Source organism: Heloderma suspectum, chromosome 3 (assembly GCF_057233095.1).
Source record: "Heloderma suspectum isolate Gila_16-S chromosome 3, 16-S_ref, whole genome shotgun sequence".
In the NCBI taxonomy this organism is placed as follows: Eukaryota; Metazoa; Chordata; class Lepidosauria; order Squamata; family Helodermatidae; genus Heloderma; species Heloderma suspectum.
Window position 1 is genome coordinate 86479642 of NC_139460.1, and position 16823 is coordinate 86496464.

The 16823-nt window shown below is 40.3% G+C and overlaps 1 protein-coding gene across 1 annotated transcript in view; it reads left to right on the forward strand.

The window, feature by feature from the left end:
• MRPS6 (mitochondrial ribosomal protein S6) overlaps positions 1-15496 on the forward strand; it is a 38686-nt gene extending 23190 nt beyond the window's left edge. Inside the window, exons 2-3 of the mRNA XM_084843674.1 lie at positions 3058-3197; positions 15224-15496. Coding sequence (XP_084699800.1) covers positions 3058-3197; positions 15224-15404 — 321 coding nt within the window. The 3' untranslated portion in view covers positions 15405-15496. The remainder of the gene's footprint in view (positions 1-3057; positions 3198-15223) is intronic.
• Positions 15497-16823: the final 1327 nt, after the last annotated feature.

Here is a 16823-nt window from a genome sequence, read left to right on the forward strand (position 1 = left end):
TTCCACATCCAGTGTGCCATGTAGGATTTAGATTAGGTATGGGGGTAGGCAACTTGTAGCCCTTCAGCTGTTTTAGCCTACTGCTCCCATTAGCCCAACCATTGGCTATGCTGGCTAGGGCTGATGGGAGTTGTAGGCCAAAACATCTGGGGGGCCACAAGTTGCCCACCCCTGGAGTAGGAGATCTGCTTTGAGGTGAGATCCATGAATACGAACAGCCTTCTGATCTTACAGATCATTCTGACCATGGGGGAGATCCTTGACTTTCACCTCTAGAGTTGCATAAAGAGAAGAAAAGCCCATGTTCATCTTGCTTCCCTTACTAGTGGCTCCTGTGTAAACTTGGTAGTAATGGCTTAAGAGGCTGTGTCCTCTTATTGCTAACTATCTAACAAAAAGCAGGCAGTAGATATAAAGAGGCAGCTCTTCTAGTGGAGGAAAATAGGAAGTGGTCCCTCAAAAACCAGTATTGGGACTGATGCTCTTTAACTTGTTCATAAATAATCTGGAACTAGGGATGAGCAGTGAAGTGGGTAAGTTTGCATATTGACATCAAATGACTCAGGATACTAAAACCACAAGCAGACTACAAAGAGTTCCACATAGATTTTTCCATTAAGCAAATAGGCAACAAAATGGCAAATGAGTATGTGTAAAGTGATGCGCATTGGGACAAAACATCCTAACTTCACATATACACTGATGAGGTCTGAAGAACTGACAATGACTAACTAGAAAAGAGAACTTGGGGGTGTGGTAGATAGGTTAAGGAAAATGTCAACTCAGTGTGCAACAGCTGTAAAAAAATAAATAAATTACATGCTAGATGATTACTAAGGGGATCGAAAGCAAAACTGCCGGCATCATAGGCCTCTTATATAAATGTATATTGCAGTCACATTTAGAATACAACGTACAATTCCAGTTATCCCATCACAAAAAAGATTTTGTAGAGGTGGAAATTGACTTTGGGAGCACCTTCCCAAAGAAGAAAGGAATGAAGCATTTGGGGCTTTTAAGTTTAGACATAAGATGGGTAAGGGAAGACATAGCTGAGATTTGTAAAACTATGTTTTCATAAGTTCAAAAAGTAACAATGAATGGATGCAAAATAAAATATTAGGTAACCATGGCAGTTTGAAAGTTGTAGATGAATGTCATGCACATTTCTTTGGGTTGCTAAAATGTATTGTTGTGTCAACAGTTTTTAGTACCTTTGTTTTTTTTCTTGTAAACAATGTAAGGGAAGAACATGCCATTGGCTTTACATTTTTACAAGCATTCCAATAAAAAGTCTACACAATATAACACATAAAGTGTGCTTTAATTTTTTTCTTCTAATATTTCAAGTCAAATACATGTGTATTGGGACACAAAATTAACACAGGGCACTTTTTAAAGCTTTGCTTTATATTAAACACAAGTAAAATACACATGCTAAATTAGCTCACTCTCTAAGGAATAAAAATTTTTTCTCGGGCAAACTAAACATTTTCTGATGTAAATTACCATATGTAATGTCATTTCCTTGGGAAAATTTTCTGGAAAACCCACATCACTAGCTATGAACTGTTGGCACCTGCCGGTTCAATGCTACTGTATACCAGTTTCTGGGAAGCAGAAGTTGGAGAGGGCTGTTGCCATTGTGTCGTCCTTATGGGCTTCCTGTAGGCATATGGTTGACCACTGTGGGAAGCAAGATCTTTGGTAAATGGACCTTTGGTCTGATCCAGTCGGGTTCTCTCTTATATCTTTTGTTTTGAAAACAAAAAACAAAAATAACATATACTTGCAAATAGATGGAGATTGAACGCAAGCCCTAGATGATACTCATATTGATAATCAAAACATATTCTTGTTTCTCCATAGATTCTTCTTTGAGTGTGCTTACTCCCTGGTCCCAGATCCATATAACTTGTTTTTCAGTTGCATTTGCTTAAAGACATTTAAATGGAATTAGGACTAAATTATTGTCAGCACATGTGGTATAATAAGTTAGTCTTAACTTCATTAGTTACAGTGATGGGTGTAGCTAAAACAACTGGGAGCTGGGAGATCCGGGTTCTAGTCTCCATTCGGCCATGGAAGCTCACTGGGTGGCTCTGGCCAAGTCACAGACTCTCAGCCCAACCTACCTCACAGGGTTATTGTTGTGAGGATAAAATGGAGAGGAGGATAACGTAAGCCGCCTTGGGTTCCTTGCAAGAGGAAAAAAGGTGGGATATAAATGCAATAAATAAAAATAAAATAAATAAATTCCTTTCAAATTGGTTGTATTCCATCTTTCTTTCCAAAAAGAAAAGTCATAGTGCCTGGGAGTAGGGAGGTTGGAGAAATCCACAGTGGAGCCAAATGAGTTCAGATTTGCATGACTCCAACCCATGGATTCTGCAGTGGACCAGCTTTTCCCTTGTCAGGCAGATTCTGTGGACTTGTGGACCAGTTTTCTAACATTCCTGAATTTTGCGCAAATTTTGTTGTTGAAAAATACGCAAAATACAAAAATCTGGCCAAAAATGCACATTTCCTCCATAGGCTTAAGTGTGAAAATGAGTTGCATGTGCGCATGGGTTGCATGTGCGCATTTTTGCAAATGCGAATTTGCACAAATTCGGGAAAACTGATTCTGTTAGCGGCTGAACAACGGAATGAAAGCCCTCTGACAATTCGTAAAACACAGATGGAACGGATTTTAGAAATCCATACATCCCTAGCTGGGAGTGCTAATCTGTGGTGTAACGGGTTCAGTGGCTATATTTTTAATGCAGCTAAAAATGCACAGTTACTCCCAAGTAAGTCCCATTGAACTCAGCGAGGCTTAGTTTTGAGGAAAGATTCATAGGATTGTGCTGTTAATGATTGAGGTAGTCTAACATTGCACCCTTGCAGATGAAAAAGAAGAATCAAGGCTTCAGGATTTTTTCCTCTCTTTTGACATTTGTTGGCAAGTTTCTTCTTTAGTCAGCATGATTCTTTTCTAGCCAGGTAAGTATAAAAAGTAATTGTCATTAATTGCACCATATAAACACATTTGTGTGTTCTCCCTTCTGTTTAAAGCCTGAGACAGCTGCAACACTGAAACGCACAGTGGAAGCATTGATGGAGAGAGGAGCAGTGGTGAGGAATTTGGAAAACCTTGGGGAAAGAGCACTGCCATATAGAATCTCAAAGAACAATGAAGATCACACCAGAGGAGGGTATGAGCCACATAAGCCATGATTCTCATTTTTATAGACTTTTGTTAAACGAATGCTCAAGGTATGAGTCAAAGACGTGATAGGACCGTATGGGAAAACAGTGTGTGCAGCTGAGGCTTGGATGTTGTCTCAGGCACTGTTCCCACTGCTTAGGAGCCAAGCTGGTCATCAGTAAAAGCTATGCACACAGCTCTTCATTGCATGCACATACCACTTCTTTGGATTGCAGCCCTGGTCCAAAAATTAGCATTAAAGGGCTTCTAATTTCCATTGACAAATCAGTGTAATTTTGATACCCGTGCGTTTTTATGTTTAAGAATTTAACGATTTCTATCATGCATTCTTATGCATATGAATCAGGTGTTTTAATAATTGCAAAATGAGATACACACGATTTTTTTTAGACAACTGCATTGTTCATATTGATCTGCTAGTTATAAAGCAATACAAGCATTGACTCTTCATTACTTGTTACCACCACCCCTGCCAGTGCTATAAATTTACAGTGCAGTCCTGTGCATGTCTTCTCAGAAGTGAGCCCCATTGAGTTCACTGAGGCTTACTTTTGGGTGAAGTGTGTATAGGATTGCAGCCCTAGAAGTTAAACTGGATTTTGTATTTCCTTTGTTCAGAAATATGTTTTCCTTATGTACACTTTTCCATGCCATACTAATCTTTTACTTTCATAAAAGCCAGCTATTGGTTCAGGTCTGATTTATTCCCTCTGCTTTATCTGAACCAAAGTATAATTTTGAGCCTGTTCATAGTGGTGCAATACAATTTAAAGATAATTATGCATGATTAAAAGAACAAAATAATTCCTATTGTTTTAAGTTAAATGTCTTGTCCAAAAGAAAATATGGTGTCATGTTGAGATTTAAGATACTCTTCTCGTATGGTGAGAATGGACTGCAGAATTCATCCTTTAATTGCATAACATTGGGTTTTTGTTGTTGTTCCTGTTAAACTCCCTGAGAACACCTTTTGAAAGAGAACTGCTGCTCAGCAAGGATGGAGAAATGTTGCTAGGCAACTAGGATTGCATAGAGACTGCATTCAATAATCAAAATAACAATTTGCGATCTTTCTCCCTGGCATTTTAAGATACAAATGTGCATAACGTGATGGGCAGTCTGTGCATCTTATCCTTTTTCACTTGTGGATATGTCAAGTGGTACTATTGCACAAACTGCAGAGATGCATCTCTAAAATAGTAGCCACTCAACATCGATTTGCATTTTAAGAATTTTTTTTTTTTTACTGAAACTTCTGAAATCTCAACTGTGTTGTTCGCACCTGGCATGGCTTAGTTCCAAAAGACAAGACATTGCAAGAAAGTAAAATAGCTCCGCTCTTACACTGCATATACCTTAGATAGGAAGTACTCTTGTGCAAGGCGGAAAACCCCCCATGATAATTTGCCTGTTGGTTAGGTACATCTGAGATCGGAACAGAGGAGGAAGCTGCCTTATATCAACTCAGACCATTGGTCCATCTAGCTCAATATTCACTAACCTTTTAGAGTACTTTGAGAGTGTCAATAATCTTGTGGACAAGGGTTATCCAGTAGACATTCTTTACTTGGACTTCCAAAAGTCTTTTGACAAAGTCGCTCACCAAAGACACCTGAGCAAAATTAGCAATCTTGAGGAGAGGAGAGGTCCTCCTGTGCATCGCAACCCCCCCTAACTTCATGTATATGAAGATGGGATCTGAGCTGCTGGTGACTGACCAAGAGAGAGATCTTGGGGTTGTGGTGCACAGCTCGATGAAAATGTCAACCAAGTGTGTGGCTGCTGCGAAAAAGGCAAATTCCATGTTAGGCATAAGTAGGAAAGGAATCAAAAATAAAATGGCCAAGATCATACTCACCCTTATACAAATCTATGGTGCAACCACACTTGGAACACTATGTATAGTTCTGGTCACCGCCATCTAAAAAAGGACATTGTAGAGTCGGAAGAAGCGCTTCAGGATTTCTCTTACATTCTTATGCAAATGGTTTCCGTAGTTGTGTGTTAGAGAAGATGGTTGTGTTTGGAAGGCGGGTGGGGGGGAAGCTTACAAACAAAGCTAGTGATGATGCAACTGCCTGAGCATTTGTTCTATGCTATTCAAAAGCCACATAAAGAAAATATGAATCTTTTATCAAAGAAGAGTTGAAACAAATTTGTCCTTGGTATTCAACAAACCCTTTCATATAAGATGTTGTTGTACTTGTTTTCTCCCCTCTGGAACACTGCAATGTTTTTTTTTGTTTAAGCTCACATGTGGACATTAATGTGTGGCTTATGGCAAGTTTCCTAGCAGATTGAATCGTGAAACCTTATTGCTTGGCACAAGGAGTGTTTCTTCTGGATGCCATGCCACATAAATAGACTTTTGTTTAGCTGGGTACTAGAAATTGTCATGTGTTGATATTGGCTGGTAGATGGGACAGTCCATTTCAAACTTCAGCTTCTTATGAGCTGAAGTAGCCTTTTAAAAGCAACAACAACAAATGTACTTTAGTACAGTGGATTGGAATACATCTTGTATTTCCAAATGTGGACTTGTATGTTGCCAAGTGTGTAAATACTTAAGCTGCAGTTGCTACATAAAACTCAACTAAAGCAGCAATCCTAAACTCACTTACCTGGGAGTAAGCCACAGTAACATATATAGGATTGCCTTGTAAAAGCCTCATTATATGGATCTGATGTGCTGTGCCAGGACAAAGATCCCTTGCCTCATCGTTGAAGTGCTGGAATCTAGCCTTGCTTCTTGCTCCTTGTTCCAGGTGGTGCTGACCTGCAGAGCTCTAGCCTACTTGTCTTGCATAGAAGTCCAGAAAGTATGGAGTTGGCCTGTAAATAAAAGCTAACTGTGTTTAAGAGGTTAAAGTGGGTCATTTGAGCTTTTCCAGAAGTTTACTAGAAGTGTCCAGCACCTCTGAGATTCCCCATTTGGCTCTTGCCTGGTAGTAGACAAGAAGTTACTCTTGTCTCCTTCCCAACCTCACAGTCAGTGATATTCATCTTGACTTAATAAAGCTTCTGTAGTGGAGTCTAAAAATTATGATGGCATATTGAATCACTGAAGAAATGTGGAATTTTGAGGGGCACTGTCTTAACCATGTTTTCCCTTGAGCACTCAGTCACACTAGATCAGCTGAGAACTGTTTTCCCAATAGGATTCCAAAGCAAGCTTTGATCCAGGTGCTTCTCTGGTGCTGATTAACCTTTTTTTAAACAAAATCCCATTTGGGAATACAGTTGTTTAGTATATTTAAAATCCAGAGTTGTTAATCCTGGTCTGTGCATAATTAAAAACCCACCCCTCCCTTCTTCTACCGCTACTTTTCTCTAAATATATATTCAATAGGCTTTTCATTTAACTCTTTGTAGTGCTGATATTTTGGTAGGGGAAAATATTCTTATGTTATATTTTATTTGCCATTCTATTTACAAAGTGCCAAAATTATCACAGTAACTGTGTTTTTTCCCTGTGGAATTTTGCTGATTTTTTTTTTTGGCACTGGTGACGCTGCTGACTTCTTCTAGAGCAGCCTTTCCCAGCCTGGGCACCCCCCAGATGTGTTAGACTGCAGTTCCCATCATCCCCACCCAGCACAGTCTGCTGGCTGGGCTGATGGGGGTTGTCATCTAAGTTAAAGAGTCTAACGCATCTAGGACATCTAGGACACTAGCCTGGGACAGGCTGCTCTAGAGAGCTGAAGCTGTATTTCATCAATTTGCTTGCATCTCTGTAAATATCTTTTGGCTGCCCCCCCCCCCCCCCCGCCGTGCTTCAGCATTTGCATATTGAAGGCAAATGTAATGCTGCTTTGCACATTGTAGAGCTGCTGGGTTGCGCAAAATACAGTTGTTGTTGTTGGCTTGATAACCTCTTTTCTGTTAATAGGCAGAGCCCCAGCTCAGCAACTAAACTGCCGTTGTTGTTTTCTTCTTGGTTTCAAGCATACCTAAACTATAATTACAAAATAAAAAGGAGGGCCGTTCTGAATCAGGCCGTCTTGTTCACATCTATGGATCAGATCCATGGCCTGGCTCCAATGTTGAAAGAAGGGATGCTTTTGATACTGTTAATATTCTGTCTTGTCGCAACTGCTGCATTTTTGTATCTTCAGATAAAATTTCTGGCTGGTGAAAAGGCACCACAAAGACAATGTAGCAACAGCCCATCTGTCCCCTCCCCCAACACTGCCATCCGATATCAACAGCACTGCAGTGGAAATTTCCACTGCTTGCCTCTATGAGCAGGAGAAAACATGAGGTTCCAAACCACTCCGTTTGGAGACAGAATCTGTTTCCGTTTTAAAGGCACAACATGACAGAAAGCAGCTCACTATTCTAGTTCAGTGAGGTAATTGAGAATTTAATGAAATATAGAAAGGGGTTATGTTGGGAGTGAGCATATGATCTTTATTGCCAGGAATGGAAAGATTGTACATTCATTTAGAGCATTCATTTGACATCATTTTGTTTTGGCAGGAATAGGTGAACACAACCTCCAAGAAAATGTTAAGTTTTTAAAAATATATCTTGAATTCCTGTCTCGCTCAGTTTGCAGAAAGACTTCATTAAGACTGAATTATGCAAGCTCCACATGAAAGGCAATGGAACAGATCTCCTTTGTCAGAGTCAACTAAGACCTGATCCCTAAACAGGCATTTTTTTGTTTTGCCTTTCAGACCACAGTAGGGATCTCTGTACTTGCCAGATCACTGTGATTCATATATAAATCTGTTGTATATGGGTGCGTATATGTGTTTGGTATGTGTATCCTCTTATTTTATTCCTATAGAAGAAATTTCCCATGGAAAACACAAAAGGAAATAAAGTCCAACAACAAAAAATGAACAATCAAATTCGGGTGTATGATATCAAATGAACTCCACAAACACTTTACAAATACATGTAACAAATTCTATAGCAACCAAATCAAAAGCAAGCAACTTAGTACATCTCTAGAGTAAATAAACATGAAAATACTCATAAATAACAAACAACAAACATGTTTGGACTATAAATTGGTCGTCAGTGTTCTAGTAATATCACAATCAACTTCTCACATACATATATTGGGGTGGAGGGTGGGGAATAGAACTCTGCCTCTCAGCCAAATCTGCCAAACATAGTGAAACAATAATGTACTAGTGGTGTCACCAATAAATAAAATGTAAAGTGATTGTTACAAATAATAGGAGACTGAAGATTAGCATATCTAAATTTGAAATTTTATTCTTTCTGCAATTCTAACATGTTTTGGACCCTAATGATGAAGGATCTTTAGGGTCCAAAACATGTTAGACTACAATAAATATGTTTGTCTCTTTTGATTTTTACCCCTTTGCAAACTCTTGTCTGGAATGCTACTGGAGGAAAGTTACAGTAGAAAAGTGGTGGGAGGTTACATAACCCCTCCTATCCCACTTTCTCTGCTCCAAATAGTCTGTTCACAAAGCTGCTTGCTCCTAATGGAAGTGGACAGCAGGCTTTTGTCTTTCATTTCAAAGTCAGCAATTCCTTCCTCAAAGTGAAGCTACTATGACTTGTAAAAAAATTATTAGGTGTTCATTGTCACAATGATGTTCTGAAACAAATTTCCATTCTTTCTGATTGCATGTGAGTGATCTAGAAGATCTGAAATATTCTCCTTACCCAGGGTAAACACTATATTTGTCAAAGTAGTGGTGGCAGATGGAAAACACTTGCCTCCACGTTGAGAATTTCAGGCAGTGCTAGAAGTGTATGAAAATTAAATCTCTAAAGTGTTGCCAAAGGCTAGGAGGTCTACGATAAGGTATGCTGAGCTGTTGAGTGAATGCCAAGCTGCTTAAGTTGGAGCTACCTGTCTTTAGTTGTGTTTGCCCTCAGTAATCTGAAATCCTAAAGCAAAGAGGCATTAACTACTTGCAGCCGTGAACCGTTCCTATTGCTACCAGTGTTTTATGGAAAAATATAGTTCCTAGCCAGAGCAAAATTTTGATGAGATGTACAATATCTTACACTGTATAGTTATAGATATCCAATATTGTTCATAGTCGAGAATGCAACATGACAGTGCTCCCCCAAGACTGGGGGGAAATGCACAGAATACAAATATTTCCTCATGATCTCTGTGGAGTCTTGCAAACTAGTTCTATATCTGTGCAGAACAATAAATAGCACTCTGAGAACTAGAAAGTATTTTTTAAAGCAGGTGGCCTCCTTTGTGGTGACTGCACAAGAGCATGACTCCAACCCACACTCCAGTTCAGTACATTTGACTCTGGAATGTATTTCTGCATCTAAAACATTCAGGATTATTTTTTCCTTTACATGTCCAGATGACAGCATTCCCTGCTTTTTTCCTGCTTGTAGAATGCTGCCTGCTCACAGCACCACCACTTGGTGTGAAATGTTTCATTAAAGGTCTCCAAAACTTGCACTCATCTGTTAAAGGTTCCATGCGAGTGTGGTGCCTTCTCTAGAAAAAGCCCGTGGAGCCTATGACGCCCTGTGATTTGACCTTGAAGCACGTTTTTCTGATAGCTGCTGGGCATGCAAGTGGGTTTTGGTGCCTCATGATTGAGTTAGGTGCCACATAAAATAAAGCACACATTTTTCCACATACACAAATGTACCAGTGGGGCCCAGTTGTGCCAGACACATTGGGGTGGTGTGTGCAATGGGAGGATGGGAATATCCTGCTATACTGTGACCAGGCAGTGGTCTGCCTAGGCTGCCATCTGGTTGCACTATAGCCCAGTGTCACATTGCAAGGAGCCCATCAGCTGTGCCAGCTGGTCTCTTGTGTATATGGCCTTGGGGTAGACCAGAGAAGGAACCTCTCCCTTCTGGTCTGCCCCTGGGGTGTACATAAGGGGTCTGGCCGAGGCTACAGCATTGCCATCACCAATTTCCATTCCACTCGCCCTTATCTTGCAGCCAACATTTCCTTACTATGGGCAGAAGTAAGCTGCTGATTGATAGGTCTAGGAAGGAAGGAATTTTACCTGCATTAGCAATTAACTTAAGCTAATTTATTTTCCCCATAGCAACATTCTTTGTTGTGTGTTCAGTTACATCTTGCTCACAATTTTATGGCAGGTGCTGGAGGAATTGGACAGGAACCCCTAGCAAGGGTAACTAGGGGTGGGCTCCTTAGTGGGGGATCTCCTTAAGGGATCTTGAAGGTGTCACTCCTGGCCCAACTCTCACTCCTTGTTACACACTCTGGCTGGTGGTGTTGGCCCAGGGTATCAGCCCTTGCAGTAGTGGGCCTGAACTTCTCCATCTGCTAACATCCCCAGCATGCATGCTGGATGGTTGTATCGGTCAGCACTCAGACAGTCCAATGTCTGGATCCTTTCCCTATGCTAAGCTGTGTAAGCTACAAATAAAGTTATGATGATTTTTAACCAATTTCCTATTGTAGCATAATTCTTGCTCTCCCACTCTGCCCCTGCTTCATGCCACATGCACAAATGGTTGTACTGCACATGGATATGACCTTTCATTCAAAAACCATCTCTGATTTCTACCTTACTTAGGCTGCCATCTTTCTGTCTTTCTCAAATCTGTAAGATGATAGGGCATGGTCATTGTTGTTCAGTCGTTCAGTCATGTCCAACTCTTCATGACCCCATGGACCATAGCACGCCAGGCCTTCCTGTCCTGCGCTCCCTCCCAGAGTGTGCTCAAGTCCATATTCATTGCATCAGTGATGCTATCTAGCCATCTCATCCTCTGCCGTTCCCTTCTCCTTTTGCCTTCAGTCTTTCCCAGCATCAGGGTCTTTTCCAGAGAGTTTTCTCTTCGCATTAGGTGGCCAAAATATTTGATCTTCAGCTTCAGTATCTGTCCTTCCAATGAGCACTCAGGGTTGATTTCCTTTAGGATTGACTGATTTGACCTCCTTGCAGTCCAGGGGACTCGTAAGAGTCTTCTCTAGCACCACAGTTCGAAAGCATCGATTCTTCGGCACTCAGGCTTCCTTATAGTCCAGCTGTCACAGCCATACATTACTACTGGGAAAACCATAGCTTTGATTAGACGGACGTTTGTCAGCAAGGTAATGTCTCTGCTTCTTACTATGCTGTCTACGTTTGCCATAGCTTTCCTCCCAAGCAGGAAGCGTCTTTTAATTTCATGGCTACAGTCACCGTCTGCGGTGATCTTGGAGCCCAAGAAAATAAAATCTGTCACAGCTTCCATTTCTTCCCCTTCTAAATGCCAGGAAGTGATGGGGCCAGATGCCATGATCTTCGTTTTTTTAATGTTGAGTTTCAAACGAGCTTTGGCACTCTCCCCTTTCACCCTCAACAAGAGGCTCTTTAGATCCTCTTCGCTTTCTGCCATTAGGGTGGTATCGTCTGCGTATCTGAGGTGATTGATGATTCTCCTGGCAATCTTAATTCTGACCTGTGATTCATCCAACCCGGCGTTTCTCATGATATACTCTGCATATAAGTTAAATAAGCAGGGGGACAATATGCAGCCTTGTCGTACTCGTTACCCAATTTTGAACCAATCGGTTGTTCCATGTCTGGTTCTTACTGTTGCTTCTTGGCCCTCGTACACGTTTCTCAGGAAGACAGGTAAGATGGCTTTAAGAATTTAACTCCCATCTCTTTAAGAATTTGCCACAGTTTGTTGTGATCCACACAATCAAAGGCTTTAGCGTAGTCAATGAAACAGAAATAGACGTTTTTCTGGAATTCTCTTGCTTTCTCCATGATTCAGCAAATGTTGGCGATTTGATCTCTAGTTCCTCTGCCTCTTCGAAACCCAGCTTGTACTTCTGGTAGTTCTTGGTTCGCCTACTGCTGAAGCCTAGCTTGTAGGATTTTGAGCATCACCTTGCTGGCATGTGAAATGAGCGCAATTGTACGGTAGTTTGAACACTCTTTGGCATTGCCCTTCTTTGGAATTGGAATGTAAACTGATCTTTTCCAGTCTTGTGGCCACTGTTGAGTGTTCCAGATTTGTTGGCATATTGAGTGCAGCACTTTAACAGCATCATCTTTGAGGATTTTAAATAGCTCAGCTGGAATACTGTCATTTCCGCTAGCTTTGTTGTTAGTAATGCTTCGTAAGGCCCACTTGACTTCACTCTCGAGGATGTCCGGCTCAAGTTCAGTGACTGCACTATCATGGCTATCAGGGACATTCAGATCTTTCTTGTATAGTTCTTCTGTGTATTCTTTTCAGCTCTTCTTAATCTCATCTGATTCTGTTAGGTCCCTGCCTTCTTTGTCCTTTACCATGCCCGTCTTTGCACAAAACGTTCCCTTGAGATCTCCGATTTTCTTGAAGAGATCTCTAGTCTTTCCCATTCTGTTGTTTTCCTCGATTTCTTTGCATTGTTCATTTAAGAAGGCCTTCTTGTCTCTCCTTGCTATTCTCTGGAACTCTGCATTCAGTTGGCTATATCTTCCCCTTTCTCCCTTGCTTTTCGCTTCCCTTCTTTCCTCAGCTACTTGTAAAGCCTCATCAGACAGCCACTTGGCTTTCTTGCATTTCTTTTTCTTTGGGATGGATTGAGTTGCTGCCTCCTGAACTATGTTACAGACCTCCATCCATAGTTCCTCAGGCACTCTGTCTTTCAGGTCTAATCCCTGAAATCTATTCCTCACCTCCACTGTATATTCATAAGGGATATGATTGAGGTCATACCTGAATGGTTTAGTGGTTTTCCCTACGTTCTTCAATTTAAGCCAAAATTTTGCAACAAGAAGCTCATGATCTGAGCCAGTCAGCTCCAGGTCTAGTTTTTACTGACTGTATGGAGCTTCTCCATCTTTGGCTGCAAAGGGCATAATCTGATTTCGATATTGACCATCTGGTGATGTCCATGTGTAGAGTCGCCTCTTGTGCTGTTGGAAAAGAGTTTGCTATGATCAGCGTGTTCTCTTGGCAAAACTCTATTAGCCTTTGTCCTGCTTCTTTTTGTACACCAAGGCCATGCTTGCCTGTTATCCCGGTGATTTCTTGACTTCCTCCTTTAGCATTCCAATCCCCTATGATGAAGAGGACATCTTTTTTTGCTGTTAGTTCTAGAAGGTGTTGTAGGTCTTCATAGAACCCATCAACCTCAGCTTCTTCGACCTCAGTGGTTGGGGCATAGACTTGAATTACTGTGATGTTGAATGGTTTGCCTTGGATTCGTACTGAGATCATTCTATCGTTTTTAAGATTGTACCCCAGTACTGCTTTTCCTACCCTTTTGTTGACTATGAGTGCTGCTCCATTTCTTCTCAGGGATTCTTGCCCACAGTAGTCATATGATGGTCACCTGAATTAAATTCGCCCATGCTTGTCCATTTTAGTTCGCTGATTCCCAAGATGTTGATGTTCAATCTTGCCATCTCATGCTTGACCACCTCCAGCTTACCTTGATTCATTGATCTTACATTCCAGGTTCCTAAACAATATTCTTCTTTACAGCATCGGATTTTCTTTTCACCACAACACATCCACAGCTGAGTGTCCTTTCGGGTTTGGCCCAGCCGCTTCACTCTTTCTGGCGCTACTTGGAAATTCCCTCTGCTCTTCCCCAGTAGTATATTGGACATCTTCCGACCTGAGGGGCTCATCTTCCGGTGTCATCTCTTTTAGCCTTGTGATACGTTCCATGGGGTTTTCTTGGCAAGAATGCTGGAGTGGGTTGCCATTTCCTTCTCCAATGGACCACATTTTGTCAGAACTCTGCCATGACCTGTCCATCTTGGGTGGCCCTACACGGCATAGCTTATGGCTTCACGGAGTTATGCAAGCCCCTTCGCCACAACAAGGCAGTGATCCATGAAGGGGAGGGCATGCTCATTACATAAATTAAAATAAATTTATTTTTTATTAATCACACTAAAATGGGTAGCATGGAAATACTGTGGAAACTAGACCGCGAGAATGTCTACAAGGGGACAGCTGTAATCTCTTCCTGGAATCAGTCTAGCCAATGGAGTGATTTGTAGCCTCTGGGAATGGTGCATTTCATGCAAATGGAAAGCTAGGACAACATTTAAATTTATTTAAGGGCATGCTCATTACATAAATTTAAATGTTGCCCTAGCTTTCCATTTGCATAAAATGCACCATTCCCAGAGGCTACAAATCACTCCACTGGCTAGACTGATTCCAGGAAGAGATTACAGTTGTGCCCTTGTAGACATTCTTGCAGTCTAGTTTCCACAGTATTTCCATGCTACCCATTTTAGTGGGATTAAGAGCCAATCAAGCAAGAAATGTAGCCACCATTTCTGACTTCTGGAGGGGTTCATGTAAAGCTCCTGCTTGCGAAACATTGTGCACCAGATGTTCACACAAGAGCAGAGTAATGTGGTAGAGCGGTCACACACACTTTATTTTCCTGAGGACACCCTCTGGATATGCTAGCAAAGCAATCCCCCGTATGTGGAATTGAACAGAGAGCATAAAGCAGACGATTTGCCTACCTGTAATGGATGGTTTTCAAGCTGCATAGATGACCACAGATAAACAACTTGTTACCGATGATAATTTGTGCTGTTTTATATGCACAGTGTGAAAGCTGAGCATAACCATGATTGCAGCTGTAGTGTGAACTGCAACAACTTTATTGCCTTTTAGGCTCCATGCAAACATGTCTTTTTTTAATTCAACAAGGCATTTTAAATGTCTTGATTGTCTTAAACTCTGCTGCTTAATAGTGTTTTTTTTAATTTGCTGCTTTTGCACTGGTTTTGTTTTTAATTTTGTTTAACTTTTTAAAACCACCTTAAAATCCTTGGATATATGATGATATCAAAACATTTTAAGTAAATAGTTTTTTGTTTTGTTTTTTATAAAGAATGTGTTCATGTGTATTTGTTGGTTCTGTAGTTTTCAGTCAATTAAAACCTGTAAAATGGTTTTCTTTCTTTGAATTTTTGTCTCTGAAAGTCCAAACAACCTCAATTTGTTTTAGAAACTGTAGTAATTTTTTTGAAAGTGTAACTTTTTTTTTTGCAGGGGTGTGTGCCTTTGGCTTTATTTGTTACAGTGATTTTCTTTTATTTCCAGGTATTTTTTGGTAGACTTCAATTCTCCACCAACAATTATTTCAGCCATGCTAGAGCATTTAGGACGTGACATCGATGTAGTGAGATCTTCTATTGTGAAGCAACATGTGGTGAAGACAGAAGAATGTATGGGTATAATCGCAGACAACAATGAAGATATACTAAGTAAGAAGAAGAAATAAATGACTGGAAGCCATGGAGACATTGTTGCTACTAATTTGAATCAAGTTGTAAGCATCTACAGTTCACAGAGAGTAAATATGTACTAATCACAGCATGTGTGGAATATGGCATGCTGTTTCAACATATCTTATACACACTTGTTTGCAAATAAGTCCCATTGAACAAAGTGGGACTTACCCTGAAGTAAAAATGCTTAGGATCAGTCAGGACCTTTCAGACATTGTACACATAGACAGTAGTAATGCTCCTCTGCAGTGTAAATACTCCATAATGGTATGTGGACATATGTTAACGAATGTAATAAAATTACAAAAATAACACTTAGAGACTGGTTTATAAGGAATATAACAGGAACAAAAATGGCATACGAGTTATATTCTCTAGCATACTGTTCCTCAGTTTCAGTGCAAATAAACTTCATTGGTTACTATTTCATGGAAGTTCAAGAAAATGATATGGTTGTATAAAAACGTACATTATGATTTTGTTTTTATTTTACTTTTTTCAAAACAGCCAGATAAGACCTTGCCATTTTTTCTAATATATTTCTAAATCTAACTTCTACTGGCTTCTCCTTTTCATCCTACTACAGTGGAAATATAAGCTTGATAGTTCTGATTCTCCCCTATCCCCTCACTTAAAAGGCATATTCTGTGGATGGACAGATTCAATAGAGCCCTGGCAATGTCCTCATTTTATTTTCATTACATATTCTGCTTTGTTTTTTCTCCAGCATGTCAATAAGATGTCCACTGTTCCATTTTTAAGTTAGAGAAGTATCCTAATCAGATTCCTCCTTGTATGTGAAGTAGATTTTGTACTTGAAAGAGGAAGAAAAAGGACTGAGGCTGCAATCCTGTACTCCCTTACTTGGGAGTAAGCCCCATTGGTCTCAATAGGACTGACTTCTGGATAGACATGTATAAGGTTGCACTATAAATGCGTTTATTTGAGTCACTGTAATGTGGCTGCTTTTTATTATTGCGCTGCATCCATTACAGCATAATTACATACCTTAATACTAGTTTTGATCCCTATAACTTAACAGATTCATGTCTCTCCTCCACCCCTGCCCCAATATGCACTTTCTTTTTCTGTTCCAAAGTTAAATTAACAAGTCTTCTACCAAGATCAATAATTCACTATTTTAAGCTACTGGCTTGTAATAACTTTTAAAGCACCCATATAATTGAAGTTCTGTTTGGAGTATACATTGACTTAATGCCAAAGTGTTTGTGTGTTCTTGGGTAAATCACATTTTTAGTAAGCTGAGCAAAGGGCCTGCTGTACAAGTAAGCCGCAATATGTTCTTTATTGTAAGGTGAGTAGAAAGTCCCAATAGAAGCACGTGGAAAATTATAATTCGCCAGCAATACTCTTCATGTGATGGGTTTTCAGTGTTACTTGTTTTTACTAAG